Source organism: Corvus brachyrhynchos, unplaced genomic scaffold (genome assembly GCF_000691975.1).
Source record: "Corvus brachyrhynchos isolate BGI_N302 unplaced genomic scaffold, ASM69197v1 scaffold3, whole genome shotgun sequence".
NCBI classification, from domain to species: domain Eukaryota; kingdom Metazoa; phylum Chordata; class Aves; order Passeriformes; family Corvidae; genus Corvus; species Corvus brachyrhynchos.
Genome location: NW_008237619.1, coordinates 13,617,650 through 13,628,688, shown reverse-complemented (window position 1 = coordinate 13,628,688; position 11,039 = coordinate 13,617,650). Strand labels below are relative to the sequence as shown.

General features: G+C 49.6%; 1 protein-coding gene across 1 annotated transcript in view; it reads right to left on the bottom strand.

The window, feature by feature from the left end:
• Positions 1–8,518, bottom strand: part of CLSTN3 (calsyntenin 3) — a 12,685-nt gene extending 4,167 nt beyond the window's left edge. Inside the window, exons 1-12 of the mRNA XM_008631831.2 lie at positions 8,356–8,518; positions 7,196–7,391; positions 6,517–6,725; positions 6,061–6,210; positions 5,218–5,403; positions 4,352–4,621; positions 3,957–4,069; positions 3,715–3,877; positions 2,599–2,655; positions 1,662–1,819; positions 1,333–1,481; positions 656–882 (exon numbers count right to left, since the gene is read on the bottom strand). Of these exons, the coding sequence (XP_008630053.1) occupies positions 656–882; positions 1,333–1,481; positions 1,662–1,819; positions 2,599–2,655; positions 3,715–3,877; positions 3,957–4,069; positions 4,352–4,621; positions 5,218–5,403; positions 6,061–6,210; positions 6,517–6,725; positions 7,196–7,391; positions 8,356–8,431 (1,954 nt within the window). The 5' untranslated portion in view covers positions 8,432–8,518. The remainder of the gene's footprint in view (positions 1–655; positions 883–1,332; positions 1,482–1,661; positions 1,820–2,598; positions 2,656–3,714; positions 3,878–3,956; positions 4,070–4,351; positions 4,622–5,217; positions 5,404–6,060; positions 6,211–6,516; positions 6,726–7,195; positions 7,392–8,355) is intronic.
• Between the last annotated feature and the right edge of the window lie 2,521 nt (positions 8,519–11,039).

Genomic DNA, 11,039 nt, shown 5'->3' with positions numbered 1-11,039 from the left:
AGCAGGATTGAGAACAATCTGCTCTTAAGTCAAGGAACTCATCATTGTATGAGGAAAGGCAAAGCTTCTGAACAGAAAAGTAGGAGCAAAAATTCCCATTACCAGAGCAGATATGAAAGAAGTGAATGGACACGTAGAGCATAGACTGCAGAGAAATAATCTGAGCATGATGGGAAGAAATTGAAGAACAGGATTCTGTAGGGTGTGAGGAAACTGACTGGGGAATTCACAGGAATAAGTGATGCAGGAAGAGATGGAAGGGAGCAAGAAGTAGGGAATGAGCAGAAGAGAAGGAAGTAGGATGAGACTAAGTAAGTGCAGGAGTAGAGAGAGTAACAGGCAGGACATCCATCCAGCGCTGGATTCAATAAAGGGAAATGTAGGTAAAATGTAAAAGGGATTAGGAATGAGCAGCCTGGGAAAGAATTAGGAGAGAGTGAGGCAAAGGAACTGAGTGGATAGAAAAAGTACAGGGAGGAGCAGAAAGGGATAAGAGCTGATTAGCCTACATATTGACAGACAATGTGCCTTGCTTCTAAATTTGTAAACTCTCTCTTTTGGGTGTAATTATAGGGGCTCTACTTCCTCTGCAGGACTGCAACTCTTGTAGGTTTTTCCAGTTTGTCTCTTACAAATTGCTCTGTACTCCACTCACCGGTACCGTGCCAGTTCTCATCCTTTTTGGCCTCCACCTGGTGAGAAATAGAGCAGGTGATCTGGAGGTTGGGGAACAGGGGAATTCCTTCCGGAGCCTCAAAGTCTGACACAGGATGAGCAAAGTGGGCATTGCCACTCAGCAGGATCTGGGGGGCATCAGGCTGTAGCACCACAACGTAGCCTTCCACATCAGGAATGGAGACACAGGATTCCTCACTGAAACACCTGAAGGAGAGCAGTAGAAAACATCAGTTGGCCCAAGCTTCCAACAACAACATTATATAAGAACACCTCCTGCCCATTACTTCCAGGGAAGGGAATATCCTTTTTCCAGCAGTCTTCCTAAAGCTCCCCTACAGCCTGCTGTGCAAGGCAGAGATGTGTGGTAGGAGTGACACCACTGGGTTTCCAGTGACTTGGTCACACCAGCAAACACAGTGGTCACACCTCTGTGAGTGGAGGCAGAAGTTCTGCAAAGGCACTAGGAACCAATACTACAGTATCCATTTGGATATTGGATAATTTAACATTTATTTTCAGGAAGACTTTTACCCATTTTGAGACCATCTTAAAAAACAAGTATTTTAAAATACAAGGTGAGTGGGTGTAACTTTAGTCAAAAGAGAGGCAATCCTCTTGCTGAACTGAGCCAGAGGTGCTGCTTTGCCCACTCACTTGACAGCAGTGGTGAGCCTGAGTGGCCGGACACCGGGGGTAGCAAAGCGCAGTGAATTCATGTAAGCCACGTGCTGGATTGCATGGTTGAAGGTTTCCACGTCATCACCCTCCAAGGTGAGCAGGGACTGAGAGGGGTTCACATGAACCTAGAGGTAGAAGAGAAGAAAACACTCAGGTTCCTTGGCAAATGACAGGAGTCCAGGCTGAGAGAGACACAAAGGAGAAAGGCGGGGAGCTGTCTGAGGTGGGGAGCAGGCAAAGTCCTGGGAAGCAAGGCTGGGGAGGAGAGTGGAGGAGATCCATGCAAGCTGGGCAGATGGGCATACCTTCATCCCTTTGCCCAGACTGTCGAAGTCACTGTAATCAAGCCCCTCACGGCAGGCATACAGGCATTCAATAACCTCCCGGCTCTCCAAGCTACCAGGGCGCACAGTGAAGCCAGCCAAGTAACCATGGAAGTAGTGGTGTATCGACAGAGGATCTCCTGAGGGAAACATGGGAGGTGGAGGGTGTGAGAGACATGGCGAGGAAGAGAGCAAAACCACAAAAGCAACAGTGTGAGGGCCACACAGAGGTAACGGAGGTAGAGGGAAACAGAGAGGGGCACGGGGCATGGAAAAGCCCAGACAACAAAAGCAACAATGTGAAGGTCATACAGAAGTTAAGGCAGGTACAGAGGGACAGAGGGTTGCACAGGATATGGAAAAGCAAAGACAACAAGAAGACAGGGGATGCTGAAGCAAGATGACAATTTTTGAAAAAGATGGGGGAAAGCGAGAAAAACAGACCAACAAAAAGACAAGGGCAGTGAACAGTGGGTAGCATAGAGAAGGTTCTGTCAAACTGCTGAATGCCAGATGGAAACAATTTCTTGTCCCCTTCTCACTCTGCTTCCTGTGAGGGCTTGTAAAAGAAACTACACATTCCACAGATCGTTAGGGATGAGGTGACATCTCCTGATGTCTCTAATGGCTATTGTGTTCTTCAGAGACCAGCTTTAATGATCAGGCATGAGGACTCTTTTCTCCACACGAAAAGCATACTCCATCACTCAAAGCAGGCTGCAGTCCTTCCATCAGCCTTTTCATGCTCCAGAGGTACCAAGGTATCAAGGACCAATCTGCCAAATAAGGTGTTTCCTCCCAGGGGGGTGGGAGGTGGCAGGACAGGACTGGGGAAGCTGTATGAGGAAGGCACCATGCAAGAAGTGATAGTCATGCACAGTCAAGAGAGGAAGAGACCCATCTTCTTCCTTTTCCCTACCTTGCACAGAATCGGTGGAGTTCTCACTTCCTTTGATTTTCTCTCTGTTTTTCTCCTCTGCAAAAGGAGAACATCCGGATGAGCAATAAGGCATTGGAAGATGGTAGTTACAGGGTCAGGCAAGTATCTATACAAGTGCCTGTATCAGCCAGTCCACAAGCACAGCTCTGTGACAAGCAGTGCACCCTTCAGCCCTAGAGGCAGCACATCACAGATGACAGAGGGCAGAGTTCCTCTCATGAAGCGGATGGTGAGACTGTAGGACGAGTAGCTGACTTAAGGCAGAAACTATAGTGTTTGGAGTTTTTTAATCCTTTCCCAGTGTTACCTATTTTGGGAATTAGCCATGTTCCCAACAAGCTATGTTCTCAACATCCCTTAGAAACTCAGCTGCAGGAGAAGGTCCCAGGCTGACCAATATTTGTTGTCTGCAAAACACCAATCAAGAGAGCACAGAGCTGTGGGAAGATCTCTGACCTCAGAGAAGCAGCAGTACAGCAAATATTTGATCTTGCTAGAAACTTCCGCCAGAGCGAAGGCAAGCAGGAGGCGAATTCCTTTCGGTCTGTCCTGCTTCAGTCTTGCAGGAGAACTGAAGGATCTGAGAAATGCAGCCTTGCATCTCCACAGAACACATTTTAATCTGGTAGTGGCCTAACTTTGTTCCTAATCTGATTTTTGTCTTTCAACCCAATTCTTGTACAGAAAGATTTGTGACTACTTCATATAGATCCTCAAGACAGAGAAATCCCCATCAATACAGTCAGCAGCATAAATAGTACTGCCTGCTTTCTGGGGAAGGGCTTTGATAGAAATGCCAGTGCCTGAATGAGGTACAAAGTTTCAACTTTCCCCTGCCTGAAAGCTGGTTAGCCATTGCATATTCCATGGTTGTTGTCCAGGAAGCTGTCAGTGACACTTGTCCCTGAGCTGTTATTACCTTGGTCCACGAGGAAGGAAGGAGCCACACTGGCTTTGGTGCCAAGGAGGCAAGATGGCTGCAGTGTGGTTTGCATCATTTAGTATTGGGTGGTGTTTCTTTCATCTCCTCTGGGTCTCCCTCCACCCCCTCTTTTCCCACATGGGAAGAGCACGGTTTGGGGAGTGGGCACTCACCAGTCCAGCAGGCCCCGATCATGATCGAGGGCTCCGGCCGTGGGGGGTGGATGAGGCCGTTGTCGTGGATCAGGGCAGGGTCGTAGGAGACGCCATCCACGTAAAGCGTGACCGTGGGGAACTCCAGGTTGAGGGCATAATGGTGCCACTCATCATCACAGACCTACGGCAGACAGCAGAGCATGGGATCAGCAAAGGGCAGAAGGAGAAGGGACACGGGGAGGAGGCAAACCCTTCCTCACCTGCTCAAGCTTCCAGAGGAATTTCACAGGCCTTGCACTTTCCAGCAATGGCCAGTAGAGGAAAGAAATCCGGCAGCCATGCACAGCCAGAGAGTAGTGCGAGTAGCCATCCTCTGCCAGGGACAAGCACAGGAGTTACATGAGCACTCCAAGCAGTCCCAGTAGCCAGAACCCAGAAGCCCACGCTGCCATGCATGACTGGCACTCAGCATCACGTGCTCACAGGAGGCTTGAGCACTCCCAGAAAAAGGGACACCTAAAGCTGTGTTCCTAAGGAGGCACCCCTGCCCAAGTCCTGCTTTGGAACACCAGAGATTTACCCCTGCAGGGACAATCCCTTCTAAGGAGTTAAGAGGCAGTGGGCAGCAGTGTCACCACCCCAGGAGAAGTCTCACCACTCTGCACTGTACTGCAGATCACCGTCTCCTCTTCCCGCCTGCCTTTGCCAGGCACCACGGCATGCTTCATCCACACTGACAGGGTGAAGTGGTCACTCAGCCCCTCGTGGCCATTTGGTCCATTCACCAGAGGCACCTGGGCAGCCTGGCTGCCATTGAACCAGTAGATGAGGCTGCTGTCCTGGCTGTAGTGCACCGAGAGCCGCGCCGTCCAGTTTGCTGTGGGGCTAGGCACTGGCAGCAGGTCAATCTCTCCTGAGGCAGCACCTACCAAGAAGGGAAGGAGTCAGGAATGTTGGCATGGGAAAATAAGGAGCCTGAGAATTGGGGATCAGATGAAATGGGCACTGGAAGCCTCATTTTAATATCTCGGTGCCCAGGGAGAGGAAGAGTTGCCTAAAGGCCTTCTCCTATCTGGAGAAGGGTGGTGACTTTTTGTTCAGTGCTGAGGGAAGTCCCACAGACTCTGCATACTGGGACAATGCACAGAAATCTCTGCCTTCCCAGCAAGGAAAGCACAAGTAGCTCCTTATAAAACTAGAAAGTTGTGGAAGTGCTCAGTGCCAGGTTGGACGGGACTCTGGAAGGTGTCCCTGTCTCCGGCAGGGATGTTGGAACTAGAGGATCTTTAAGGTTCCTTCCAGCCCAAACCATTCCACGATTCCATGAGATGTGGGCAGGAACACCCATTGCCCCTCAATGCAACACCCAAGCTCAGTGTCCTCCCACCCGAGTGACCACAGGAGACATGAGGAATGTGTCCCCCAGCTATGTGAGGCACAGCTACCACTGTGAACCCCTCCAAAGGGAGGGGCAGGGTTCTGTGCCACAGCCGCCCTCAGCCCAGGAAAGAACCAATTCACCACAGAGTTTGCGCAGTGACTTCTCAGAGTAGTTATCTCGGTCACAGCCCTTGGCCACGTGGTTTGTCTGCAGCTCCACCGTGGCCTGGATATTCCACAGTGGCTCATCACAGGTCTCCAGGTGAATGGTGGGGAAGAGCGCGAGGCTGCCTGCACCAGGGGTGTACTCAATCCTTTTGTTCCAGCCTAATGGGAAGGAGTGAAGGAGAGGGATTAGGAACTGCCAAGGACACAGGGCCAGAACACCTGGCATACACACAAGTGGCATCTATGGACTAGTCCAAATTTTTGGCCCTTTCCACATTGGAAATACAGCTTTATGCAGCTGGCACCAGTGCATGGAAGATTTCCTAGAAGCACAGAGTCCAAGGTCCCAGCTTCTACAGCTAATACTGGTGTGTCATCACTCTGTGGTTGGACAGCCTCTTTTATCAGGCAGAGCAGGTATTTAGCTGTGTTGATTTCCCCTTAATTCTAATTGATTAAGGAGAACCTGCATCTTTTCCACCACCACTGGAAAAGCCAAATATCCTCAAGAGCAGCAGCCCCAAAAACAGTCTTTGTTGAATACGGTCTATGAGCCTTATCAAACGCATGGTAGTTCACAGTAATTCAAGGAACGATTTTCCAATGTCAGAATTTACCTTTCAGCGGCTTTGCAACAGACTTAGACATCTACTGCATCCCCTGATGGGATGGGCTGGTGCCAGAACTGAACCATATATATGGGCATACAGATTTATATGTGTATGCCCATATATACAAATATATGTGATGAGTGGGACTGAGTAGTAGCTGAGCAAAAGAGAAGGGAAGAGATAACTGTGTTTGGAGGTTTCATACCCTGCCAGCTGGGCTTGCACGTGGGTTTCACCTGGATTTCCACTTCAGCATCATCAGATGCCCTCTTCTTCCCACAGTCATAGGCTGTCACTGTGAATTTGTAGACCCGATCTGCACTGTACTGCAGCTTCTCCGTGTTCTCAATGTTCCCTGGTTTGCAAAACAAAGAGATCAAGGTAGAGGACAAGCAGTCTCCTCAAAGACATTCCTTCTAAAAATCACTCATATCTTTGATCAATGACAAAAACAACCAAAAAGGAGTTGAGTCACCCTGCCCAGTGTCACTCTGTAACAAGTTATAGCACCTCACAAAATGGATGCTGCTGCTCTCACCAGCACAGATCAGCAGTGCTGGAAAATTTATATAGCACAGCTCTGCCTTCAAATGCGGCTGGCAGAGAAGGAGCAGAGCAGGAAAACAGGAGTGATGTGCACATGGTGGGTGAGGATTCTTACCGTCATTGTCAATGAGAAAGGGAATATTGGGGGTCAGGATCTCATAGTAGCAGATCTGGCTGTACTGCGGGGAGCAGTCCCCATCGATGGCCTCCACCCGCAAGATGCGGTCATACAGCTTTCCCTCCGTCACTGCCACGCGATACAGCTTTTCCACAAAGACGGGAGCAAACTCATTCACATCGTTTACTCGAACGTGCACTGTGGCCCTGATGCAGAGAGACATCACTAAGAACCGATGGGCTGATTAGGAGCGATGCACCACCTAAATCTCAGAGTAAGTCATTCCTTTAAAGTGCACCACTCTCATTTCCTGCTGCCAAAAGCAAGGACAAGGAAAGACACCTTGATTTCCGTGCAGCAATGCTGTCACACAGGTGCTTGGACAATGGTTTCCAACCACTCAGAAAGAGCAAAAGTAGTAATAATGCAATCTGGACCTCCTACCTACATGCAGCACCACTCTTAGAAACTGCTGTCAAACAGCCCTCGTTTCTGTATTCACTCACGTGACAGTCAGTGAACATTTCTCTTTGGGTCTTCTTAACATGTTGAGTTACAATATCATGGCTAGAGAAGAATACTTCTGGCTAAAGGAAGTGTTTCCACAGCAATTTTCCTTTGCACTTTTGTGACAGATCACATTTTGTAGCAGGCAGCAATGTCTGCATGAACTTACTTGTGTGATTTTTTGGTATTTGCTCCATCAGGTCCCTCTCCACAGTCATAGGCCTGGATGGTGAATGTGTGCTCCTTATGTGCTTCACAATCCACTGGCTCCTTGGCCCGGATCAGCCCCTCTCCTGTAGCTTTGTCCAGGATCACAGCTTCAAAAGGTACCCCTGACCCATGGATCCTGAAGCCACAGATTTCACCTAGTACACACAAAAACAGAGAGGAAGGGGAGAAAGAAAAGGACTATGGAAAGCACATTACACCCCTTGCCTTCCTTTCCCATATTTTCTTCCTTTTTAACTCACACTTCCCATTCCCCCTCATTATCATCCTTCATTTTGAGCAGTTTTTGGTTCCCTAGGAGTTCCTCTTGCTATCCCTTACAGCCATTAATGGTGCAGATTGCCATCTACTGGAGACTGCTCCCACGGCAAGGAGTCCTGACCAGCATCACAAAAGATTGGAGGTTACAAGGCTCAAGCTACATTTATTAGTGCTACACAGCCACAGTGCTGAAGGAGCACCTTATGTCTCCTCCTCATCCCTCAGGGAGGCAAAACAGGCCATATACTGCAGATAGACAGCCAGAGCATGAAGATCCATGATGTCTCATCCACCCACACACGCAGGATGCGCAGAGTACCGCAGGGAACTGCAGATAGGGTCACCTAAATCCTAAAATTCAGCTCACAGGGACCACATTTACTCTCCCAAAGCTGAGGAAGAATGCGTGAGGGAACTGCAGGCACGGCCTAAGTAAGCACTAGGACTACAACCACTGAAAGTGTCGTCTGTTGTTCCAGGGATTTGTGCTCACTGTGAGGGGACGTAGCACTGCCAAGGAAGTGTGCCCTACCAGCTTTCTCCAGGGCTCACAGACACAGCGCTGTGCATGTGATCTTTGGAAATAGCAGAACTGCGTCAAAAAGTAGCTGGCTCCACCCTCAGTTTCTCTCCCTAAGGAAACAGCTCAGAGCATCCTAAATCAAGCTGTGCCCAAATTGCCTCCAGACTTCACTAGGGACCTCCTCCGGAACAAGGTTTGGAGGTGATCATTTCCTGAAGAGGGGTAGGATCCAGCACAGGAATGAATGTCACTGTGTCCCTGCCTCTCCATAAGTCTGTCCCTGCCTTCCACCCTTCCCAGAGCAGTTCCCCACCTACCTGCATAGCGCAGTGGGGCATCTTTGTCCAGGGCGAACAGCGGCGGGTTGAGCAGGACGGTGTTGTCATTCTCCATGACAATGCCCTGATACTCGGCTTCAATCCATGGTTTGTGCTTGTTTGCTGAGGCAGGTTTGGGGTAAGGGATGGAGGACAGGAATGTGTTAGCCACCAATTGCAGATTCAGTAGGAAAAGAGAAGAATTTCATCCCCTGGCAAGTAACAACCACCACTCACCACCTTCTTCTCTAGAAATAAAAACGTCTAAAACAGGCTGGGAGAAAAAAGTTATCTTTATTTAGTTGTACTCATGGGACACCTCATCAGAAACAATGTGTTCCTCCTTGTGTCCTCATTACTTATTAGAAATACATGGAGAGACATCTGGGTGCCCAGAAAAGCTGGAGCAGTTAAAAAAAAAAGTGAACTCAAGAGGCAGAAGTAGCCTCAGCCTGGAGACAGATTCCAAATGCTAAACCCTTTAGCTCAGTGAAGCCGTAATGAAAAGATCCAGCCTACATCTTCTCTTGGGGTGTTCCCAGGGCACAAGTCTTGCGTGCAGCTGTTATCACTTGTGCCTTGCACCCTCTAGACTAAGGCCCAGGACCTACACACAGACGCCCAGGTACACCTTCAGTCAGCCATCCCATGCACGTAACAACCTATTCTGAGAGTCCCTTGCTCCTTCCTTCCCCACTCCATGGTGAGCACCATATTCCTTCGGCCCCTCCTTGCTAATCCTGTTGGCTGGAGCCCAGCCAGGCTTGGCATGGAGGCAGCAGCCAGCAGGAGGCTCTGAAAAATGTCACAGGCCCAGAAATAGCAAATTAATCTTTATCACACAGGCTCCGGGGTAAGGAAAGGGAGAAATAAAGGGGTGAGGGGGAGGGAAGGGGAGGGGAGGGGATAGGAGGTGAGAGAGAAAAAAAATCATTACAAACTACGAACCCCTCCCCCATGCCCACTCCCTGCCAAATGGGCCTCAGAGATTATATTACATGGCCTAGTTACAACCCCCATTCCCAGATAATCCCCCACTCTCCCACCCCCTGGAGACCAAGATTTATTACAACCCAGCAGTACTTTGAGCACAGCATGGCTCAGAGCTGGTGGGGAGTAGGATACAGAGCCATTCCCCTCAAGGGCTAATTCCAGTAAGAGCCATTCCAATATGTTAAATCCATCCTCTGCAGCACAGTGTCCTCTGGAAGGCCATACTGGCATCGCCTCATGTTGACTCAAAAGGGGCAGCATCCGGTGCAACCAAGCATTTGTGCATTTCGGGGCCAGGGGTTGCTGCCAGGGGTGGCTGGTGGGCCAGCAGGCAGGCTGACAGGTCAGCAAGGGGATGCCCCAGCAGGGCAGAGCGGGCAGAGCCAGCCTGGCATGGCAGCGAAGAGCGTGGGTTGGCACTTCTCCACCACTGTATTGATTGAGATTATAAAGCATTGCGTAGGAAATCCAGAGAAGCATCCATCCTGCTCAGTATGCAGGTGGAATCCTCCCTGTGTGCAAGTGCCCGCGTCTCCCCCTGCCCCTCCATTGTCCCCACCGGATTCCATTCTGTTCTGGCTCTATCCATGCGCCACACCACCGAGGTGGGGATCCAGAGCTATAAATGCCAAATGTGCCCTGTTGCTGGGGTAACAAGCTGATGGTACAGAGATAAATCCTTTGCTGCATCCACCTGCAACTTGGGAATCACCAATCTGATTTCTTGGGAAATGAGTTGTTGGAGAAGAGAAAAACATTTTAGGAATATTTTTAGGATACAGACTCCTACCAGGATACAGACTCCTACCAGCTTCAACAAAGCTCCCGTCAATCTAATATAATTTGCCAAAGGTGGGTAGATGTTTCCGAGTGCAAATTCACAAAGGAGAGGGAAAATCCAGAGCATGAGGGGCCCTTCCTTGCCACCAGGCCTCATGGAAGCAGAGCAGAACAAATAAATGCCCCAGCCAATGTCAGGGTACACACAGCTCTGCGGTGCACCCGCCCCGTAGCCCTGACTCTTCCAAGGCACAGAAAGCACCCTAAGGTGTCACATTCCCCAATGACCCCAGAGTCCCTCAAATGTTTACAGATTTTCCCAGCCTGTCAGATCACCAACACACTTACTGCCCTCAGATGAATCTCTCGTGCTTGTCACTACAGCCACAGATCTAGAAACCTACATCTTTCTCCACCACCCTATGTGCTCAATGAACATCTGCATTCCGAACATTACAGCTGTAGCGCTGGGGTAGTTTGGGGGTCTTTTATCTTTATCACATAAAATACACAAAAGCAACCTGCATCATTAACGCAGAACTATACAACAGTTCCTACAGACAGATTGTAGATGGATGAACTAGGACTGGAAGATGGAGATAGGGAACGTGTTTTATGAACTGCAGGGCTCTGTGGAGAAACAACACAATCTCTCTCAGCATGCTAGGGAAGGGATGGGAATGTAAATCCACCCAGCGATAACTAAACAAAAGCAAGACAAGTGGGTGGAAAACGGGAAAACGCGAGGGGAGCGCTGAGAGACGAAAGAATGGAGAAAAAAGCGGTGGTAGGATGACAGATGGACAAAGTAGAGAATGGGGATAGGATGGCATGAGGGCGCCCGAAGGGGCGAAGAAAGCCGGGGCCGCCGGGGACCGCGGAGATGCCCCGACGAAAACGTGCCGGGCGAA